Source organism: Pipistrellus hanaki (genome assembly GCF_964339955.1).
Source record: "Pipistrellus hanaki genome assembly, chromosome: 1".
Classification (NCBI taxonomy): Eukaryota; Metazoa; Chordata; class Mammalia; order Chiroptera; family Vespertilionidae; genus Pipistrellus; species Pipistrellus hanaki.
The window spans coordinates 53,028,210-53,052,171 of NC_140503.1; the positions used below are offsets into that span (position 1 = coordinate 53,028,210).

Here is a 23,962-nt window from a genome sequence, read left to right on the forward strand (position 1 = left end):
GGAAGGCATGAGAGGAGTTTGGCGCCAGCAGTTTCAGGAAAGCTGTGGGAGTGGGACCAGTCATACGTAGACAAATGAAGTTGAATTCCTTAGTCAGATTTTTTTTTTTTTTTTTTTTTTTTTTTGATATTTTAGAAATGCTGGGCTCTGGGCTGAAATAAAAGCAAACATGGACGAGGTTCCTGCCCTGATGTGGCTTATCTGAGCCGAAAAGTTGACACTAATAAAGGAATAACCATGACTGTCTAACAGTGTGCGTTGCTGAACTACCCAGAGAGGTGATGGTATTTGAGAGGTGGATCTGAGCCGGTGGGGAGCCAGGATGGTTTCCTGGGGCAATGCTGGGGAGGTGAGAGACACACAGGCGAAGGCAGGTTAAGGGGATGGAGCAGAAGGGGTGCGCCTTGCGCGGGGCACCAGCACCGAGGCCGGGGCGTCCAGAAGGAGACCTGCATGGCTGCAAAGCCCAGAGCGGAGGAGACGGGACCCAGAGCGTTTAGGGAGGTGGAAACAGGCCAGAAAAGGCGGGGAGCGTGGGCTCCACCCATAAACTCCAAGTCCCAGAAAGCTCCGGGCGGGCGGATGTGAGCGAGGCGCGAGCCGCGACCCTTGAACGGCGAGAGGAAGTGCCCGGGCGTCGCGAGCCGAGCCGCGGGGCCAGGTGGGCTGGGGCGCGGCGGGCGCGGGCGGCGGCGGGCGCGGGACGCGGGAGGGGGTCGCCGAGCGCCACGCAACTCTGTGTCGTCATAAGCTGCGGCCACTTTCGCGGGCCGAGGCGGCCGGGCGGGCGGGCGCTCGGAGAGCGGGGCGGGCGGGCCTGCGGCGGCCGGCGGCCTCGGCCACCGGTAACTGCATCTTTCCCCGGCGTCTCGTGTGCAGAGCGAGCAGTATGTCCGCGGAAGTCCCCGAGGCAGCCTCCGCGGAGGAGCAGAAGGTGAGTGCGCGGGGCCGGGGGCCGGGGGGCCGGGGAGTCGGGGGGTCGGTGGCAGGGGGCGCGGGGCCGGGGGGCCGGGGAGTCGGGGGCCGGGGCGCGGGGGGCCGGGGAGCCGGGGCGCGGGGCCGGGCGGCGGCGCCCTGGCGGAGGCGGAGGGGGCTGTGCCGAGGCGCCTGGGCCGCGGAGGCGGGACACTCCCTGCCCCGGTGCCCGCGGCCGTTCGGGTCCTTGGCGCCAACGCGCCGGGAGTTTGAGAACCTCCGCCACGTCGTTCCTCTCTAGGCGGAGAGCCCGGGTCGGTCCTGAGGCGTGGGACCTGTATTTCCCGCGGCGTCCCTTGCCCGGGAAGTTTGGTGTTGCCCTTGAAGAACGACTGCCCTGCTGCGTGTGGTCCCCGGGGCGGCGGCGGGGTCGGGCGGCCGCGGTTAGCTGGTCGGTGCAGCCCCTGTGGGCCGCGGAGTCTCAGCCAGGGAGTTAGGCTCCGACCTCCCAGTCTGTAACATGAATGCTAGTAACCTGCTTCCTATGGTAGTTTGGAGGTTCAGAGGACCGGTCATTGATGGTATTGGTAGTTTGGAGGTGCAAAGGACCGGTCATTGATGGTATTGAACGCAGTATATGTTCAAAAATGCGAGCCGGTGATCATTGCATATATAGTAATCGACTGAAAATCGAAAGTTTGGAATTAACATTTACCAATTTAGTCTGATAAGGCTTATCATGGAAACTAGGAATATTTTGTAAACTCACTTGCAATATCTTTGTTATATAGGGAAATGTGCCGTGGATCGTTAATGATCCAAATTATGAATAGCTAGGCTCTATATTTTATCTAGGCTAGTGCTTGCCCCTCCCACCATCATTCTGCTGCCCGGCCCTCCATGATAAATTGTTTCTAAATTGTTCATGGAGCGTTACCAACATTTTCTTAAAAGAAAAAAAAAAAAATTCAATCTGGCCGTAGCTGGTTTGGCTGCGGACTGAAGGATCCCGGGTTTGATTCTGGTCTAGGGCACATGCCCGGGTTGCGGTTCCATCCCCAGTGGGGGATGTGCAAGAGGCAGCCAATCAATGATTCCCTGTCATCATTGATGTTTCTATCTCTTTCTCCCTCTCCCTTCCTCTCTGAAATCAATAAAAATAAAAATAAATGAAAAATACAACTTTAAAAGTAAATTCACTCTGCATTATAAGTAGGGCATTTTTAAAAATATATATTTTATTGATTTTGTACAGAGAGGAAGGGAGAGAGATAGAGAGCTAGAAACATCGATGAGAGAGAGTCATCAATCAGCTGCCTCTTGCACACCCCCTACTGGGGATATGCCCGCAACCAAGGTACATGCCCTTGACCGGAATCGAACCTGGGACCTCTCAGTCCCCAAGCCGACGCTCTATCCACTGAGCCAAACCGGCCTCGGCAAGTAGGACATTTTTTTAACCCTTGGACTTTGTAAGGGGCATCTGAATCCATTCCATGTGTTCTTAACTACTTTAACTTTTCCTGAATTGGATGGTTCTGTTGTAACATTGCTTGTAAAGTAATTGGAGCAAAGCAAGAAAACATTGATAGCATAAATAATAGGCCAAATTACTGCATTATTTGGAAATATTCCCATGAAACTGTGTTGAATATTTCTCACATTTTGTAAAAAAAAAAAAAAAGGACTATGAGGACAAAAAATATATAGGTTAAAGAGTAAAATTTTTACAGGCCTACTAAACATCTCTTTTTATTGATAAATATGTGTTATGGTATTCATTATTGCTTGGGAATTAGAAACTCAGAAAAATAAACTCATTGTCTGTGCTCTCTTGCCCTAAATCAATCTGTTTTAACGTCTGATACTCCTGATGTACAATAGTACGCTTGTCATTTTCTTCTGAGATTTGTTAGTATGTTGCCAGAGTGTAAAGTGCTGATTTCTCCAATATAAATGCTGTAAGTTGGAACAGCCTAATACTATGTTTCAGCAGTGTTAAGGATATCTTGAATATTTTCTCTTAATGCGTTTCTCCGTTAAAAAGTTATTTCAGGTCCTTTGGTTTTAGGCTTGTTGTCATTAATACCAAAGAGTGTTAGTAATATAATGTCCCTTGAATTAAGGATTGGCTGTAGATGTTGAGTGCCTGTAACATGGATACCATTCCTAAACATGAGGAAAATGTGCAGAGTCACTTCTGTGTTCCTATGGGCCAAGTCACCTGTTTGTTTGTTTTTTCTATTTGGAATTATAGTTAGATGACCTAAAACATTGGATTATTGTATGTGTACCCAATTGACCTTTCAATTAAAATCAAAGTGTTCTTTTTATTTTATTTTATATTTTATTGATTTTTACAGAGAGGAAGAGGGATAGAGAGCTAGAAACATCGATGAGACATCGGTGAGAGAGAAACATCGATGAGAGAGAAACATCCACCAGCTGCCTCCTGCACACCCCCTACTGGGGATGATAAAATCAAAGTGTTCAACTAAAATACCTTTATAATTTCATCAGCCTCTGAAAAATTAAGGCAAAGAGATGAGTCCTGCATGGAGTCAGAGCTAGATCACTATTTCTCTACCTGAGAAGTCTGAGTACCCTTTTTAAGAGAAAAAAAGAATAAATAGAACTATTTCTTATTGGAATATTAAATATGCTTAAGCATAAAAATAAGTATAAATGCATTTCTTTTATACCACTCTAAAACCAAAAATAAATACAAACAAAACCAGTCTAAACTATTATTTCAGAGTCACATGGAATTTTGGTGAAAATTTCCAATGTATTGAGAATGTGGTAGCAATTGTTAAAGTTCAGGAGCTTTTTGAGTGTGGCAAGTTAACACTTCCAAGACCATATGATGACTCAATTCTTCTCATTACAAGTGTGTTGTGTGGTTATTTAACTGTAGAGTCATAGATACATTGTTTAAATTGTAATTCAGCTCTTCTTTTCTCATCTTGGACAATAGGAGTAATACTGCTGAGCCTGTGGTCATAAATGAAAGCCCAGACAGGGAAGTCACATAGCTCTACTTAGATATGAGATGGATAATCTTTTAGATTATCACTGACTGGAAACAAAACATTAAACTGGTGTTAGCAAAGGCCTCTTGGGTTTATTATCTGGAAACTCCACTTTGAATACTACTAAGCTAAGACGGACATACTCTTTGGTCGTGGGAGTGAGGAGGTATGTGGAGACTTAAAATACACGATTGTGTTTTTATTGAGAGTATCTTACTCAGGGACCTTTATTTAGTTATAGAGGAAGAGAGAGACATTGATCGTTGCCATATGCATGACAGAGTATCAAACCCACAACTGGCATGTATGTGCCTTACTGGGAATCAAACCCTTCACCTTTTGATGTATGGAACGACATTCCAACCAACTGAGCCACACCAGCCAGGGCAGGGACTCTCTTATTTGTCTTTTCTCCCATATCACCTAGTATAGTACCTGGCATTGTTCAGAAATAGTGAATGAAATTTTCTCAGAACTTTTCACTTGAAACTATTGACAAAGTATTATTCTAATACAAATGGCAATATTAGCACTACAGTTAAAAGAGAGGGGTGGTGGTGAGGGGAGAGAGAGCTGGTTTGGCTCAGTGGGTTGACATGTGGACTGAAGGGTCCCGGGTTCCATTCTGGTCAAGGGCACATCTCGGTTGTAGACTCAATCCCCAGCCTTGGTGTGTGAGTGGCAACCAATCCATGTGTCTCACATCGATGTTTCTCTTTCTCTGTCCCTCCCCCTTCCTTTCCACACTCTCTCAAAATCAGTGGAAAATATCCTCAGGTAAGGATTAACAACAAAAAAAGAAAGAGAGGAATAGACCATGGTAATATAAAAATCTTAGCTTAGACCTACTTAAGTCTTAATGGAAGTGGGGAGGGGAGTTATAAAATAAGTCACTGGGATGCAATGTACAGCACAGGGAATAGAGTAAATCATCTATACTAATAAAAGGGTAATATGCTAATTAGACTGGACATCTTCTGGACAAAGCCACAGTGGTAGGGGCCAAGGCAGAGGCGATTAAGGGTGGTCAGGCCAGCAGGAGGGAGCAGTTAGGGGCCAATCAGGCCGGCAGGCAGAGGTGGTTAGGGACAATCAGGCAGGTGAGCAGTTAGGAGCCAGTGGTCCCGGATTGTGAGAGGGATGTCTGACTGCTGGTTTAGGCCTGATCCCAATAGTCAGACATCCCCTGAGGGGTCCTGGATTGTAAAGGTGCAGGCCAGACTGATGGACACTCACTCCCTACCCCCTCACCCCGCCCCCCACCATGCACAAATATATTGTGCACCAGGCCTCTAGTGTTATAATAACTATGTACAGTGACAGATGATTACCAGATTTAGTGTGGTGGTCACTTTGTAAGGCATATACATGTTGAATCAGTATGTTGTACACCTGAAATGAATATAGTGTATTTCAACCAAAATTAAAAATAAATTTTTACTGCTGTGCCCAGTCAGGGCACATACTCAGGTTGAGGGTTCCATACCCAGTCGGGATGTATATGAGAGGAAACCACTCGATATTTCTCTCACATTGATGTCTCTCTCCCTCTTCCTTACTCTCTAGATTCAATTATTTAAAAAAAAAATAAAATAAAATAGACTTTTATTGATTTCAGAGAAAAAGAGAGAGGAAGAGAGAGATAGAAACATTAATGACTAGAGAGAATCATTGATCGGCTGTCTCCTGCATGCCTCCTACTGGGGATTGTGCCTGCAACCTGAGCATGTACCCTTGACTGGAATCGAACCTGGGACCCTTCCCTCTATCCACTGAACCAAACCTGCTAGTTAGAATCAATTATTTTAAAAAATAAATTTTTACCCTGGCTGGTTTGGCTCAGTGGGTAGAGTGTTGGGCCTACAGACTGAGGGTCCCAGATTTGATTCCAGTCAAGGGCACATGCCTCAGTTGCAGACTTGATCCCCAGTGTGGGATGTGCAGGAGGCAACCAATTGATGAATCTCTCTCATCATTGAAGTTTCTGTCTATCCTCCCTTCCTCTCTAGAATCAATAAAAATATATTAAAAAAAATTTTTTTTACAAAATTTTATATATATATATATATATATATATATATGTTTTTCCCATATATATTCTGAGTTTTTATTATTTTAAAAAGATTTCAATAGCAAGTTTCTTAGAGATTTTATTATAAGACTAGGGACCCAGTGCACAGAATTGGTGCCCTGTGGGGTGGGGTTCTCTCAGCCCAGCCTGGCCCCTCTCACAGACTGGGAGCCCTCAGGGGATGTCCTACTGATGGCTTGGGCCTGCTCCCCGGAGGCAGCGGGCTTAAGCTGCAGTCTGGCCTCCCTCTGCAGGAGGCAATTGGGCTGGTCAGGGGAAGGCGCCAGCCCCATCACCCCGCTGCTGCAGCCACTGCCAGCCACCAGGTGTTTTCATCAGCACGGACTCCAGTCCCTTCACCATGAAAAAATGACAGCTTTCTTTAGGCATTTTCAAGATGTGTCTCTCGCCGAAACTGGTTTGGCTCGGTGGTAGAGTGTCGGTCTGCGGACTGAAAGGTCCTGGGTTCGATTCTGGTCAAGGGCATGTACCTTGGTTGCAGGCACATCCCCGGTAGGGGGTGTGCAAGAGGCAACTGGTAGATGTTTCTCTCTCATCGACATTTCTAGCTCTCTATCTCCCTCCCTTCCTCTCTGTAAAAAATCAATAAAATATATTAAAAAACAAAAAAGATGTGTCTCTCTTAGAATATGGCCGGCCTGTCTTCCTTCCTTCCCTCCCTCCTCCCTCCCTCCCTCCCTCTCTCCTCACCTGAGAATGTTTCCATTGATTTTTAGAGAACGTGGAAGAGAGAGGGAAAGACAGAAACATCAATGTGAGAGGGACACTTTGATTGGTTGCCTCCTGCATGAGCCCTGACCTGGGCCCCGACCAGGGCGGAGCCTGTAACATAGGTATACATGCCCTTGATCAGAATCGAACCCAGACCCTGCGGTTGGCAGGCCAAGGCTCTATCCACTGAGCCAAACTGGCTAGGGCAGGATATGACATTTCTTAGCCCCTCCAGCAGCGTATCTTTGTTTTTTCTTCCAGGAATGTGGTGGAAAAACCCTAGGTCACCTTCTTGGATTCTTATTACCCAAGTTAGCAAGAACACTGCATATGGCAGCGTACAGGGAGCTTAGCCAATGAGCAGTCAGAAAAGGTGTTTACACTCAAACTGGTTTGACTCAGTGGATAGAGCATCAGCCTGCTGACTGAAGGGTCCCAGGTTTGATTCCTGTTAAGGGCATGTACCTTGGTTGTGGGCACATCCCCAGTGGGGATTGTGTAGGAGGCAGCTGATCGATGTTTCTCTCTCATCAATGTTTCTGGCTGTCTATCCCTCTCCCCTCTTCTCTGTAAAAAATCAATAAAACATTTTTTTTTTTTTTTAAAGAAAAGGTGTTTTCTCTGCAGCTCATGTGCAGAGGACTCTTGCATTGTGTCCATTGGGCGAGGGGTGTGTCCCCACAGCCTGGGGGAGGCACACCCCCAAGGCCCGCAGCCAACCCTGCATTGTGGGTGGCAGGCTAGGGGCATGGAACTGGACCGCCACTTAGCGCCAGTGCACTCCTCCAGCCCTCAGCTGCTTGGTGCTTGCGCCCGTAGGCCCAGAGTGGCCAGGGTTGTTCTAGGACCCTGGCCGCTCAGGGCCTACGTGTGGGCCTACAGGCTAGGAGCGGCCTGGGTCCTGAGGATGTTCCCAGAACCCAGGCCCCTTGGTGCCTGTGTATGCAAATTAACCCTTCATCTTTGTTGGGTTAATTTGCATACTCCTGATTGGCTGATGGGCATTGCAGAGGTACAGTTAATTTGCATCTTTCTCTTTTATTAGTGTAGATTGATTAAATCAAGTTAGTTAAGAAGTCTTGGAGGAGACTAACTCAAGTAGAATTTTCAACTATATTATTTCTGTCAGTTTAAAAGATATGCTTGGTCCTGCCTGGCTGGTGTGGTGCAGTGGTTGAATGTTAATCCATGAAATGTGGTCACAGTTCATTTCCTGGTCAGAGCACATCCATGTTGTGAGTGTGCAGGAGGCAGCTGATTGATAATTCTCTTTCATCATTGATGTTTCTATCCCTCTCCTTCCTCTCTCTGAAATCAATAAAAACATATACATATAAATATTTTTTGTTACTCCTCACCCAAGGATATTTCTCCATGGATTTTTAGAGAGAGTGAAAAGAGGGGAAGGGGGAGACACAGAGAGAGAGAAACATTGATGTGAGAGAGACACATGGATTGGTAGCCGCCCACATGCACCCCAATCAGGGCAGGTAATGGAACCTGCAACTGAGGTAAGTGCCCTTGACCAGAATCAACCCAGGACCCTTCAGTCTGAGGGCTAACGCTCTTATCCAATGAGCCAAATCTGCTAGGGTAATAAAAACATATATTTTAAGGGGGGGAAAATATATTTTTTAGTTCTTTTTTGAGTGGTGGAAGAAGAGAACTAATATTTAAATTTAAAAGTGCAGTTAATACTATCATTTTCTGGGGCTGTTTTGACAATACCTTTGGTAACTAAAAGGTTTAAGGGAGTTTTCAGTTCAGAGCCCAATGTGCTAGAGCTATCAGGTGTTTAGATAGAAAGTTCCTTAGCTTCATTGAAACAGTTGGAGTGTACATTGTTGTATTTGTTGAACACCCATTAAGTGGCAGGCAAGCAGCAAGGATTTAGGATGACTACAATATTTTTCCAAAGAGGTAGACAGTATTAGTACCTTTCTGACAATTTCCCAAAGGATTTGTTGCTTTCATTAACTTTTTCTATTTATTCATAAATCAGTGCATTGGTGAATATATTGCTTGGCAGATAGAGGAGAATTTGCTTAGAGTGGCCAGATTTTTATTGCTGGTGTTGCTGTGTGACTTCTCTGCTGAAGGCTAAACATTGGTATCAGTCATTCAGACTTAATATCAGTCCATGACAGACTACAAAATAATGCTTAGTTATGTCCTTTTATATGTATATATTTATAACTTATACCCCACCTATTTACTGAAAGGATAGCTAATGTATTTCAATAGTCTAGTTCACAAAAATGCAAGTGTCTACCATTAGTAAATGTTAGGCATTGTGCTAGTATAGAGTATACAATGAAGATTATTTGGGGCCAGAGATACTTGTCAAGAGGATGACTGTGATTTGAAATAACAGTTTTAAATTATTTTTTTGTACATCATAAGCATATCTGTTAGTATATCCTGAATTTCTGCTTTCTCAGTTTGTGCCTATATTCAAAAGTCCCGGAATCCTAATGGTACTTCTCCTCCCTCTCCCTCAAAGGTCAGCTAAATAAATCCACTCACTTTCTAGCACCTATTACTAAGAAGTAGTAGAATTGCTGTGTAACACAAAGGCTTCTTGGAGAATAAAATTTCAAAACCAGATTTGAATTTTAAAAAATACTTCTTGATTAAGCATGTCATTTCCCCCCTTTGTTGAACCTCTCTATTGTATCTTTGTTTTCTGTTTCATTAATTTCTGCTTTTTCTTTTCTCCTATTCTCTTTCGGTTCCGTTCTTTGTCTGATTTTTTAAATATATTTTATTGATTTTTTACAGAGAGGAAGGGAGAGAGAGAGCTAGAAATGTCGATGAGAGAGAAACATCGACCAGCTGCCTCTTGCACACCCCCTACCAGGGATGTGCCCGCAACCAATGTACATGCCCTTGCCTGGAATCGAACCTAGGACCTTTCAGTCCGCAGACCAACGCTCTACTACTGAGCCAAACCAGCTTCGGCTGTCTGATTTCTTAAGTTAGGTACATATAACTCGTTGAGTTTTGTTTTTCCCTCTAATATAAGCCCTTTAGGGAACACTTGTATTCCACAGATATGTTACACATTTTTTCTATTTTCTTGCTTTGCTCCCCTGCAAAGCCCTCCCCCAATTGATTGATCTTTCATTTTACCCCCACTAGAAGTTATATACTTTGTTTCTGTTATTTAAATGGTTCCCCTAGAAATTTTATCATCCCTCCTTAACTAAACAGATAGTTAAATTAATATCATCAACCCTTTCCTAAACAATACTTAGAACACTTACACATTTAAACTAAAAATACTGTGCTGTTAAATAGTATTTTTTGTTTGTTTGTAACCATATATATTACGAATTTAAAATTAGAAAAATATGTCAATAAAGCTGGGGGAAAAGTAGAAAAATGAAGTTTGTCAGTGTACGTGCACATACCAATTATTTTGTTTGCTCTTTTCTTCTATATCTCAAGTCTTTTTAGAGATTTATTTTCATTCTAGCTGAAATAAATGTTCAGGAATAGCCCTGGTTGGTGTGGCTCAGTTGGTTGGAGCGCCATTCTGTGCACCCAAGGGTCATAGGTTCCATTCTTAGTAGTGTACATACGCAGGTTGCAGAACCTATCGATGTTTCTCCCCCCCCCTCCCCCCCCCCCCCGCCTCTCTCTGCCTCTCGGTCTCTCTCTGTCTCTATCTCTCCCCCTCCCTCTCTCCTTTCCTCTTTATTTCCCCCTCTTGTAACTTTCGCTCGCTCTAAAAATCAATTAAATGTATTTTTAATTGATGTCAGAGAGGGAGAGAGAAATAGAAACATCAGTTGGGATCAAGCCTGCAACCTGGGCATGTGGCTGGGAATCCAGCTGTGACATCCTGGTTTATAGGTCGACGGTCAACCACTGAGCCACTTCTGCCAGGCTCTAGAAATCAATTTTTAAAAATTTAACGTTCAGGAATTCCTTTGGAGGATGTTCAGAAACATGCAATCACACGATACTCTGTGTCGTTCCCCCCCCCCCTTTTTTTTAATGACTCTAGGGATAAATAGTTTATTTACTGGACTTTATCTGTTGGTGTCCTGTCTGGATGATAGAAACCTATTTGGGTATTTTAAACAGAAAGGGGTGTGCTTTAGGGAATTAGTTTACAGATTATTAGAAGAGATAGAAGGGCAGTGGTTCCAGTGGTGAGGAAAAGCTGTTGACCCTGCAAGAGTGAGCACTATTCTGAGCCCAGTGTCCTCCATACCCACGCTGGTGTAGCTGCTGCAATAGCCTCAGGTTATCTGCTCCGTGCCCCTACAAGAGCTACTGCTACATTGTAGTGACATCACCAGGAACAGAATAGATTCTTGCTTGCTTGCTTTTTAATCTGGTGTAGGTACCACTGGCAGAACCTAATAAGAATATAGTCTGGAAATGTCATTTCAGGCTTCTAACTGTAGAGATTCAGGGGAGTTCTTAGAGAAGGGAAACTGGGCTGAATGCCAGTGGACCTTGTCTGCTACCTGCCATGTTTATTTATACTTCACTCCACAAGCAGATCTGTAGCTCTGTTGGAGTATTGCTGAGCGTCCAACCAGGCATTTGAATTTGCTTGCCAGTGAGGTCCTAGAACTATCTACAGCTGCAGAACATCAAGAATGTTTCTTTATGATCCATGAAAAGTATCGATGGTATTTACTATGTTTAAAAATGTAATTTACTGATAATAATTTAATTTAAAAAAAAAGTAATTTACTATGTTTGGTCATCTCTTCTCCCTTTGATGTTAAATGCAGCTCAAATTATGAATCCAGCTACAAATTTTCATCTAGCAGGGACTTGCCATTGTGTTACATATTTGGCAAGAAAATTCAAGTAAATCCATTCTCAACCTAAATTTTCTTTTCAGCTCTAGTTGCTGTTTTGCGCAAAAAAATCTTTGTATAGTATATTGTTTTAATTGAATTGAGCATGCTTACCATTATATGTAAATATATATAAATGTATTCCTTATTGAGAAAGTTAGGGAATGCCAGATAAGATGGCATATGCTGTCCAGTTTTTCCCTCCTGATGTAATTTGAGGAAAACCTGAAGAAACACTGCAATTTAAGGAATGTTGCTGCCCCTATGCCAGAAATCTTAGATATAGACAACTGATATTCAAATCAAAGGAAGAAGCAGAGAGCGTTTATTTCCTAGGTCCAAGAAAGCTGGATGGTTTCAGTGGAAATGTGGGACTCAGTTAACACATTTGAAAGCTTGAATTTGAAAGTTCTGGGAAGAAAGGCTGTAATCAGGTTGGAGTCAGTTCCAACCCACTTGCAAATTTAATATCCAGCAATTTAAAAAACAACTTTACAGTGAACTCAAGTGTCCTTCCCAGTTCCACTTCTGAATCATAACACTGCTAATACCCTGGGGCCATAGTAGATACCTGAGTAAATGCTGAGACATTGAGAAGAAACAGCAATGACCCAGCCCACCCCCAAAATTGAGTCTGTAATCTTAAATTCAAAGTTAGTAATAGGCAAAATCACATATAACTAAAATACCCCTTGAAAAATCCCAACAAAGTCATGACCATATTGGAAACTTTCCCATCTGTTCTCAGTAGGTCAAGTATTCACTTTGTTGTATGGTGCTTGAACAGATGGCTGGCTGATTCTTCAGGTGATTGCCAGCTGAGGAGTAGGCTTGTGTTGTAGAGGCTGAGTTTTTCAACACTAGATTGATTAACAGTACATAGATATGCTTGCACTCTGAAAGACACTCAAGGATTGAGATCATAGGAATGCATCACACACCTCACACTTCAACTCACTGGGGCATACCTTTAAAAAAAAAATGTTTTCAGAGAGGAAAGGAGAAGGAGGGAGAGAGAGATATATACATCAAGGATGAGAGAGAATTGATTGGCTACTTCCGGCAGGCCCCCAACTAGGGATGGAGCCTGCAACCCGGGCATGCGCCCCGACTGGGAACCAGACTTTGAGGTCCTGGTTCATAGGCTAATGCTCAACCACTGAGCCACACTGACCGGGTCTGGGGCATAACCTTCTTGAATGGAATGACTGGCAGAATCATTGATGCTCTTTAGAGTCTTATCTCTGGCTGAGTACATCTAGTTGAATTTTGTGTGCATCAAGTGAGCTAATTATATGACCACTGTAAAGAGACTAAAAATCAAAATAGATGTATGAAACCAGCCTAAAAGGAGGGAAATAAACACTTAAAGCATAAAGGAGCATATACATAAAGGAAATCCCATAGAACAAGTATATTTGACAACAGCTGCTTTTTCTCAAAATCCTCTAAGACTGAAAATGAGAAGATGTAACAACACATGAAGCTGTTCAAGATGGAGATATTTATGATATATAAGGCGAATATAGCTGATTATAAAACATGTATGAATATAATTTTCAAGAAATGAGTACAAAGTTTTTTCTTCTCTTCCTAGATTGTAAATTACTTGCTAGCTTGACATTTATGGATTTAACATTCCTGCTTTTTGACTATTCATAAATAGCCTGGGAGAATTAGGATATGCATAGGTATGTCATTTTGCTGAGCTGGTATGTAGAGATGAGTACATTAGCTAGAAAGTGCACCTTGTCATGGCCCGACTCCCTTATCAGGGAAGTTCTGTTTTTGTTGATTCATTCATTCTTTCAACACTTCTTGCCATAAAGCAATAAACACTGCTTCTTTATAAAATATGGCTCTTGGGAAGAAACTAGACTATATGGTGTTAAAAGTGAATAGTCTTGCCCTGGCCAGTGGTTAGCATTGGTCTGTGCACCAAAGAGTCCTGAGTTCGATTCCCGGTCAAGGGCACATACCCGGGTTGTAGATTTGATCCCTTCCCCAGTGAGGGCACTTGTGGGAGGCAACCAATAGATGTGTCTCTTTCACATTGATACCTCCTTTTTCCCCTCCCCACTTCCCTCCCTCCCACTCTCTCTACTAGTAAAAATAAAAATATGTCCTTGTGCGACATATTCACAACATGTAAATATGATTAACAACAACAAAAAAAGTGAATAACTTTAAGATATTGACAGTCACTGGCCAGAAGACACGTTTTCATACATTAAAGAATGGAATGTTTAGCATGAATAAGGTTATTAATTATAGGACATAAGTAATAATAATACACATATACGAAGACTGATGAAGATGAAGATTCTCTCCGTACAGATGTCACGGTCTTCTGTATTGAATTATTCAGGGGGAAAAATGTGCTGGTAACAGCTGATGTTAATTTGTATTAAAGAATTTCAGGAGCTTCCAATTATGCAGGATTTTGGATAAATAGGTGATCAAAAATATCTTTTGTATTTTAACAGTAGTAAGATTATTTTCCATATATAGGCAAAGAGTTGATGAATTCCATAGAAGGTAACTAACTATAAATGTATTATACATGACTCACAAGTAATGGCAAGCAAGACTTCAGAGCTGAGTTACCTTGATATTTTTATCCAGTGTGTGGGGTGTTGCACATGCATCACACAGCTATAATAGAGCTATCACATGGATCATTGGGGAAAAGAAGACAGAGATGTTTTAAAAGCTTCTGTGTTTGATTTCTTAGTCAGATGCTGCATTATTTGGCATTAGACAACTAAAATCAGAATCCAGGACTTGAAAGGTGAATTATTTTAAATAACTGAATTGTAATAAAGAAGTAATTTATTTAACACTTTTTTCAGGAAATGGAAGATAAAGTGACTAATCCAGAGAAAGCTGAAGAAGCAAAATTAAAAGCAAGGTATCCTCACCTGGCACAAAAGCCTGGAGGTTCCGATTTCTTAAGGAAACGATTGCAGAAAGGGGTAAGTTCTTTTGTCAGTCTTCAAATACTTAAGCTCTATAAACTCAGTGTGCCGATAGGGATTGTGATATGGGTATCTGCATATAGAGCTTTGTGTGTGTGTGTGTGTGTGTGTGTGTGTGTGTGTGTGTGTGTGTTTTCCCCCCCAGTGTTTTAGCCTATTCATCCTATGATAAGAATTAAGAATCTAGGACTCTTTTGTCACTTTTAACTATAAATTATTTCAAGCATGTAGAAAGGTTAAGATAATAATACAGTGGAACCCATGTACTCACCACACAGATTTAACAGGCTTATGTCTTGCCATATTTACATAAGTTTTAATCTTTATAAGAAAGAAAACGTGGATATACTTTAACCTGCTGCATGTGTTTGTATAGCACCTTCTCCCTTCTCTCCAAAAGCAACCACCATCCAGATGTTGGTATTTATTCTGCTCATGTCTTTGTGTTGTTGTTGTTTTAACTTTTAACTGTTTTCAAGGTGATTTCTACATAATATCTAAAGGCTTAAAATACTTTTTATTTGGATGAAATTATCACTTATAAAAGCAGAGCTTACTATTTCCTTTACATAATACATTTCACAGTCTCTCTGATATAATTATTCATTGTAACTTTAATAGTTCAAATTATTTAAAACATTTCAAAATCTTATTATACTTGATGAGATAGAAAGCATTATTTCTCAATAGTGAGATCTGAATTGAGATCATGCTACATGCTTGTTCCTTAGGTTTTTCTTTCTTTTCTAATGCCTTCCTTTGTTTATAAAAAATTGAAGGAATCCATCTTCAGTCTAAGCACATTTAAATGATTTGCCATATATGGAAGCAGGGAAAAATGAAATATTGTTTATTGAATTAGATGCCAAATCATGTTTCTCCCTTAAACATGAATACCTTAAACATACTGGTATCCAGCCCTGCCTGGGTTAACTCGGTTGGTTAGAGCATTATCTCTATACGCCAAGGTTGTGGGTTTGATCCCTCATCAGGACACTTATAAGAAGCAGCCAATTAATGCATGAATAAGTGGAATAACAAATCCATATTTCTCTCTGTCTCTTCCCTTTCCCCCCTCTCTCCCTCTCCTCTCTCCTCTCTCTCTAAAATAAATAAATAAATGTTTTAAAAATATTCTGGTATCTGCAGCTTGATTACAAAAATGTGTGTGTGTGTGTGTGTGTGTGTGTGTGTGTGTGTGTATTTGCTATAGTTGTATATATATTATATTGTCAAGTCAAATTCCAGGAAGATATTTTTTTCCAGCTTTATTAAGATATAATTGACATACAACATTGTATAAGTTTAAGGTTTACAATGAGACTACTTGATACATGTACTTACTGTGAAACACCACAATAAGTTAATACATCCTTTACCTCACATAATTAAAGCCCTACTCTTATTAGCAACCTTCAAGAGTACAATGCAGTATTGTTAATTATAGTCACCATACTGCACATTAGATCCCTGGGACTTTATTCATCTTGTATTGAAAAGAACTTTCCTGGCTTTAAAGAAGCTAACTTATTAATAATAGTTTAATGGTATTTTTCTTATCTTACATGAAAGAATAATATTCACAGCTTTGAAATAATAGGATGACAAGGAAGAATTATACCAAATATATAAAAATGTAAAACCTTTGTTTCATGAGAAGTAATTTAATGGGGCAATTATTAAAAAAATGATAGTTAATATATGTAATATATAAAGAGATCTTTCAAATATACATGAAAAACATTAAGGAGCCCCTAAGTAAAGGATTTTAACACGAAATATAGTTATTAAAAACTGAGAAAAATATTTATCCATGATAGAAATCAATGAAATATAAATAAGAACAATCATACCATAGCATATATACAACTAAATTAGGAAAATATTTAAAATATAAAATAATACCCACTGGTGAAGGTGAAATTGAATGTTGCTAATATATTTTAAGTTTGAAAATATTCTTTGTATTTTTAGCTATAATTAGAACCAGCACCACTATTGAAGAGCAGAGAGAGTTACATTGTGATAAGTCAACAAAATGGTAACTTGAAGTTAGTATAAGTGTAACTAGTTGCAAATGAGAAAATGCCACTGAATCAAGAAATAAATTTGAGAAGATTGGTTTGATATTATTTATATGAGATCCCTTTCCGTTTTACTGTATTTGTTAATATAATGAGATGCCAAGGATTGATACCTATTTTAGGCTTTTAACAATATAATGTGTACATAATGACCATATAAACTGTCAAAGCTGTGTGGAATACCGAGAAGCAGTCTTCTAGTCCATTTGGGGAGTTTGTAGTGTTCCAAGAAAACTGAGGATACAGGTTTGTTTTGTTTTGTTTTGTTTTAATATATTTTATTGATTTTTTGCAGAGAGGAAGAGAGAGGGACAGAGAGTTAGAAACATTGATGAGAGAGAAAATCATTGATCAGCTGCCTCTTGCACACCCCCTACTGGGGATGTGCCTGCAACCAAGGTACATGCCCTTGACCAGAATCAAACCCGGGACCTTTCAGTCCACAGGCCGACGCTCTATCCACTGAGCCAAACCAGTTTCGGCGAGGATCCAGTTTTAAGAAACATGCTCTAAAAGTTCAACGTTGTCAGTTAGATGATCACTTAGTGTCAGTGCAATGATAAGTATTGATATAAGTGTGGACCCTAAATTTGAGTGAGAGGAGGCTTTTATAAGATTGTCATCCAAACCATCCAGCTAGGTTTTGTTAATTTTTAAAGATTGTCACTTAAAAAACACAAAACTTAAAAATTGATAAAGATGACTAATATTGTCTTCTTAGGCTGTATCCCAATATGAGAAACATTGATCTAGTTTACTCTGTTACCTAGAAGTTATAATTGTTAAGCATTGATTTTAGTTTTGCCTGTAACCACACAAAATAAATTTAATTCCTTTTCCCCACACAGAGTAGCCTGATCCTACAGTTAAGTGAGATCTCCTTGAATGTTTGCTAACTATAAAATAGGTATCATTAGGAATTGACTTTATTACTTTGGGGGAAATCTGCCTAAAATTTGCACTGTGTATTAAATATTTCATCTTGTGCTTTTGACTCAGTAAAAATTTGGTAGGCCACCTTGTTGTTTAGAAGCTACTTAAACTTAGGTATAGCTCTCTGATACAAGTAGTGCATAAGAAGTTCTGGCAGAAAGCCTTGGAAAGGACTGGTCCAAGTTTCCTTGTTACTGCTCAATGTGTTATATGTATAGTAACACATGAAAAATGATGTTGAACTTCAGACCCTTTGACTTTACTTCAGATCTTGTTATCAAAGAATAGACCCTGGAAGGAGGCAGCCAATGAGACCTTTTCCCAGGCCATTCAAGTCTTACACTGCTAAGTTCTGAGTTCCCAGTTACTTTATTCAGCACATGAGGTATTCCTGAAGTCTCAGAGAGAATATTTGCTTTTTTCCCCCTTCACTCTTTGTGTAGGCCCTCATCTCAAACCTGGATTATTTCCTCTTTCCTCTTCCGGACTGAGGTTAGTTTCCTCTCCCTTGAGCACCCATACCACCTTAAAACAGTAGTATAATAATTGGTTTATTTGACTGTTGTCCATCTCTCCCCAGGACAACACAGTGCCTCTATATATCAAGCACTCAGCAAAGGTAGGCTAAATGTGATAGGTAGAAGTCAGAACCCAGGCAAAAATTCATCTGTGTTCACTGTGGAACAGATTTCTCAATGTAGATTACTATGTAACAGTTGATCTTTAGCTTTCATTCCAATTTCTATTTTAATGATTGTTACCTTATTCATCCCTCCAACTACAAAGAGCTATTTTGTACATAGTTAGTGTCTTAAGTGAAAAATGGAGGTGTAGGTTAGGGATGTGTATTTTAAGTGGTAATGAATTTCTAGTAAGTTTAGTTTTACCATTATCCTAGTATTTATATTTTAACCTTAATTTTTATTTTAGTGAACTACTCTGGTTCAAGTAAATGATATAAATCCTTAAAGAAATGCTCATTCTAGATAATGGTACAGGCAGTTATAAATAACTAGAGGCCTGGTGCACAAAATTCGTGCACTGAGGGGCGAGTGTCCCTCTGCCCAGCCTGCACCCTCTCACAATCTGGGACTGCTGGCTCCTAACCACTCAACTGCCTGCCTGATTGCTCCTACCTGCTCCCCTGCCGGCCTGATTGATGCCTCACTGCTCCTCTGCTGGCCTGATCACCTCCAACTGCCTTCCCTTGCCTGCCATCTTGTGACAGTGTGGGGGTGGCCATCTTGTGACGACATGGGGGGTCCACAATGTGGGGTGGCTATCTTGTGGCAGCCATCTTGTGATGACATGGGGGTGGCCATCTTGTGACATGAGGGTCAAGTTGCATATTAGCTCTTTATTATATAGGAGGATCATTTTAATAACTATAAGACTTATTGTAAGTGGGTGGCATATCCAAAACTCAGGTTGGTGAATTCTGTATTTCATTTTCAAAATAATTTAAGCAAGAATATCAGGCTGCTTTTTCCACTAAAATGAATGGTTTGCATTTAGGTCCAGGACTGTTCCTTCCTGGGTGGATTGATAAGGAAGCTGATGTCAATCCTGAGGCTTCTATACTAAAACCAGAATGATATAAGCCTAAAGAAAGAATTATTGCCACACTTCTCCGTTGGCTGACTTATGGCAAAGATAGCTGTTTCATCTAATTTTTGTTATTGTTTAAATTTTGTTAGAATAACTTATATTGGCAATATAGAATCACATCTTAAACCAATGTAATTGGCATATGAAAGCTTTTAAATTCTCTGAAATTTTTTTTTCTTGTAGCAAAAATATTTTGATTCTGGAGATTACAACATGGCTAAAGCAAAGATGAAGAACAAGCAACTTCCTGCTGCGGCCCCGGATAAAACAGAGGTCACTGGTGACCACATTCCCACTCCACAGGACCTTCCTCAACGGAAACCATCCCTCGTTGCTAGCAAGCTGGCTGGCTGATTAAAAGAGCTGAACTGCATGAATCTTCTAATTCCCATTGTTTTTCCTTAATATGTCACTCCCCGCTTTTTATTTCCTTCCACTCACAAAGTCATTTGAGAGTGACAGCTTTGCAGGTAGTGGTAGTGTGTGCTACTTATTGTAAGGGAAGATACATGTGAGAGTTTTTGATTAGTTTAACAGTGCACTGATGAAGAGAACATGTTAGAGCAGCATAAAGTAATTTACTTGAAAACAATTGTATATATTACCTAACTGCTAGTGTAGTGTGGTCCCAACAACTACCAAGCAAGTTTTACAATTTTAATGTTTTGGCTTTAATTCATCCTAATTATAGCTTTGTAGGTTACTCTTACTTAATTAACCTCTATTGTATTGATTTCTTCGATATCTTCCTTTTGGATTTTATAAAGAGAGGTTTAAGACCACAAGTTGGACGAAAAGTCACATACTTCAAACACAAATAGATGGGGCTCCAAAAGATCTGTAATTCTGTGCTTGGACTTGAATGGCCTTAAACCTGTTTCAGCTTTAACAATAAAAGTTTACTTGGGCAATATTTGCCCATTCTGGTGTAACTTATGTGACGCTAGTGCTTAACAACTGCCGTTGAAGCTAATATTCTTCTTCACTTTATAGTTAGAATTCCTTTTGTTGTTAAAGATATGAATGAAGTATGCATGTGCATCGACTGTTGAACTCACTTTTGTGCCATTTTTGTAAATATAATAGTTTTGCACAACCTCTCACAAATGTCTGTATTAATTTCATATATTAAAAAGTAGATGATGTGCCAACCAGAAGCACAAAAGTTCCTACACAAAACTCTGTATGTCATTAGAGCTTTTGTACAGTAAAAGTAGTTTACAACCCTGGGCTTATAGAATACCAAACTGACATCTTTGCTCAGTCTGCCATAGACTTAAGCTTTTTCATTTGTTACTAATATCCATGACATTCAGTGGCCTTGTGCAAATATGATATGTTGCTTAGGCATATATTTTGTCCTATGCAGAACATTTCATTTTGACTTTTAGGAAAATGCAATTCATGTAATTTATATAAACTTTTTAAATGTAGAAACTTTTTACTTCCACAGTCAGTTTTGGGGACACTAAAATAAAAGGCTTCAGTGCTCTGCCTCCTGTGGCCCCTCCCTTCTTTTTTTCTTGCCTCTTTGACTCAAATCATATTGGGCTGTGCTGTTCAGTCTGTTTGGAAGCATAGTGTCTTATCCTTATTCTTGAAACTTGCTCTGCTGAATGCTGGATTTTATAATGAGGTTTTCCTTACAACATTTTAGTTAACCATTGTTATTCCTATATTATTAGTATTTGACAGTTTAAATAAAAGGAACTTTATAATGAAACAAGTTCTTGAGAAGACTGGCCTGGGAACCTATGTCAGGATGAGCTGAACTCTGGTAAATAATTTTAAGAAATTCTAATGAGCTAAGTGAATTAAGCTTGTGACGATTAATGTATATGATAGGTGGAACATACTCATATTAAAATATTTAGATGTCTTGCTTCTTATAGATGTCACTTTAATAAAATATCAATTTATTTTTACTTGTGTTTTTAATTAGTAAGAGTGTTCGCAGGCTTTATTAGGACAAATTTAATGCCCTTATAGGAGCTCTTCCCATAAGTTGTTGTAATGTTCTAGTGTGATGAGGATCAGTAATCAGATGACACTGTTTTTCTCTTCATCCTTGACTTGCACAGGGCTTCCCTTCTTTTGGGTCCAGGCACCTAAATCATCGTAGATGGTGCGTTGAGTATAGCACCTGCACTTAAAAACAACCTAATGCTCTGAAAGCTCACGATTATCTTTGTGCTCTACCCACCCCAAAAAGCAGAAAAGAACAAATCAGTAATGTGCTCATTTGTAATTTTAGGAAATGGGAACAACTAGGGTATTCCACAATACCTATAATTATTGCAGGATCGATTTAAGAATTACAAAATAGTGCTGGCTTTGGCACACATACACTAAAATTGGGAAAATAGAGGTTAGCATGGTCCCTGTGTAAGGATGACAAGCAAATTCATGAAGCGTTCCATGTTTAAAAAAAAAAATTACTCCAAAGTAGAATTTCTGCAATATCTACTTTTCTTAAATGAATATGTGCAAGCTATCACCATTAAATCTATTCATCAGAAATGAATCTGAAAGATGAGAGACCATATTATTCTTGACCATGATAGGACTCCTGCTGTGATTTGTGACAAGTGATGTAACGTCTGCCTGAGTTTTAGTTTGTAAAATACAATGCTAATATTTAACCTACCTCAGAACTTGAGGATCTGTGAAATACTGAACAAGTGCCCCAAATAAAATATTGTTGATTGTTTTTTATTAAAAATTTCCTCATTAAACCAGCCTGCCTTCTGTAAAGTCACAGTGCTTAAAATCTCAGGATTTTCCATTAGGAAAGACCTGTCATTAAGGATTTGTAGGTATAATTGCTTAGCCTCCATTATTGGTGCTTGAGATGGAGAGGTTTTAGTTTTCTGTTCTTGGTTTACCTCAGTGCTCAGTTTGCTGAGGACATTTGCCGATCATTTCACCATTGCTAGAATGAAGATTTTGACTAGATGAGCTCAATCATATTCATCCATTTCTATGATTGTAGATTTGTGGTTTGAGAGATGGCTACTTTTAATTGTCCTGTTTATTATAAACTAGAAGCCTGATGCCCAAAATTCGTACAAGGGCCTTGGCCCCTGTTGCTGCCGTGGCCGCTTCTGCCCCTGCCACCGAGGCTTTGTCTGGAAGGTTGTCCGGAAGGATGTCCGGAAGGATGTCCGGTCTAATTAGCAAATTACCCTTTTATTATTTTAGATGAATGCTAAAGTGAAGTGAAGATAAGTACTTCATGAATGTCTTTGATAATGTCTGAAATAAGTTACTGTTTCATGTCTAGTAGTTCCTACTGGATAGTACAGTTTTGAGAAATATGCCAGTTTTGAAAGCTTTAGCTGACTAAAGTAATAGTTCTTGGCATTTGGTATAGTAGTAATGCTTGTTGGATTGTTTTTGATGAACTAGAAGGAGCATATTTGCAGTCTATTTACTAGTTAGTCAACCCTTCTGTGCTGCTGACCTGGTAAGGCCTCTACTTGCTTTACTTCAATAGTGGGAATTAGTCACTACTCTTTTTACTTGATGTAACAAAACCATACCTCTGAATATTACTGATACTTTTTACTAAATTGGATGTATTCTTAGTACAAATTAGTGATGTTTTATCAAAGTTGAAATGTGCTCTAAACTTGGTGTTTGGTGAGCCAGGAGCAAGGAAGCCTATAGAAAGAGCACATCTGAGTGGCGACTAAAACAGTTGCTCTGGTGGCCTTTTCACATTCCCCATTGTCCAAACACATGTCTACTCTTCTTCCCTTTTCACCTCATTTTACTGCGTCCCCCATCCTGACTTATTGAAGTAGGGCTTGAATTATCAATTTTTACTATCATTCCCAATAGGTTACAATTAGGACACATTTTTAATTTTCTAAAATACTGTCTTAATCTGAATAATGACTAATTTGAGCCATTATCCCAATTCTGCAATTCAGTATACACTGCCAGTCTTCCCCAGCACACTTTGTAAAATTGAGATGAAAAAAATATCGCATTCTGGTATTGTTAAGAGTAAAATCACTGATTTAATAGTTTCGGTCATTAGGTAGGCCTATACGTTTTATTCTGCAAGTCACTGGTGGTCATTAATGTGTGTTTGTATTATTTTTCAACTAAGTAGCATTTGAAAGGAAATATCTAATTCTTCTAATATGCCCTCAAATCTGTTACCACATCTCTTATTTGTGATGCAGTAGGACACTTTGTACTAAAAGGGCCAAGAGTAAATGCCTTTTTTGTTGAACATGTCTGTAGAGTTGGCAGTTAATGTTGAAATTTGTCAAGTAGCCCTTCCAAAATTATACTTGTGAAATATACAGAAAAATAAATTGACTTACTTAATTTCTAATGATTTAATTTGCAGTTTTTGTCTCATTTAAATGTTAATCTTTTTTCAGTATATTTTGTGAAGTTGATCCCTTTAGATTTTGGCTACTATTATATACAGAAAGAATTATTGTAGTATTAAATTTTGTTTTAATTTAATGTGTGTTGATGAGATTCTAGCAATTAACATATTTGTAAAGGCTTCGTGTTTAAGGTAACATTAAATGCTTGCAGATTGTGAGTCTTATCCATGTCATGTATAAAACAACGCTAGTACAATATTGTCAAATAGATGAATGAGACAAGGAGCTTACATTCTGAAAAGATATATAATATGTATGCTTATTATATGTGCAGAAAATTTAATGCAGGTAGAAAGTATTACATTTCTTAAGAGATAGAAATAAAGTTCCAGAAGTCTAGAGGAATGAGTTACTCAACTTGGGGGGATAAAAGGGAT

The 23,962-nt window shown here is 39.9% G+C and overlaps 1 protein-coding gene across 1 annotated transcript; it reads left to right on the forward strand.

Annotated features, from left to right (window-relative positions):
* The first annotated feature begins 556 nt into the window (after positions 1-556).
* Positions 557-23,527, forward strand: ARPP19 (cAMP regulated phosphoprotein 19). Its single transcript, XM_084894678.1, has 4 exons — positions 557-661; positions 880-934; positions 14,426-14,548; positions 19,360-23,527. The coding sequence occupies exons 2-4, from the start codon at positions 890-892 to the stop codon at positions 19,528-19,530; spliced, it is 339 nt and encodes a 112-aa protein (XP_084750804.1). The 5' UTR covers positions 557-661; positions 880-889; the 3' UTR covers positions 19,531-23,527.
* Positions 23,528-23,962: the final 435 nt, after the last annotated feature.

Excerpts from the sequence above, each read along its gene's own strand:
- ARPP19 (XM_084894678.1), top strand. The coding sequence starts at position 890 with ATGTCCGCGGAAGTCCCCGAGGCAGCCTCCGCGGAGGAGCAGAAG. Across the intron at positions 935-14,425 it reads CCTCCGCGGAGGAGCAGAAG|GAAATGGAAGATAAAGTGAC; the intron begins GTGAGTGCGCGG and ends CACTTTTTTCAG. Across the intron at positions 14,549-19,359 it reads GGAAACGATTGCAGAAAGGG|CAAAAATATTTTGATTCTGG; the intron begins GTAAGTTCTTTT and ends TTTTTCTTGTAG.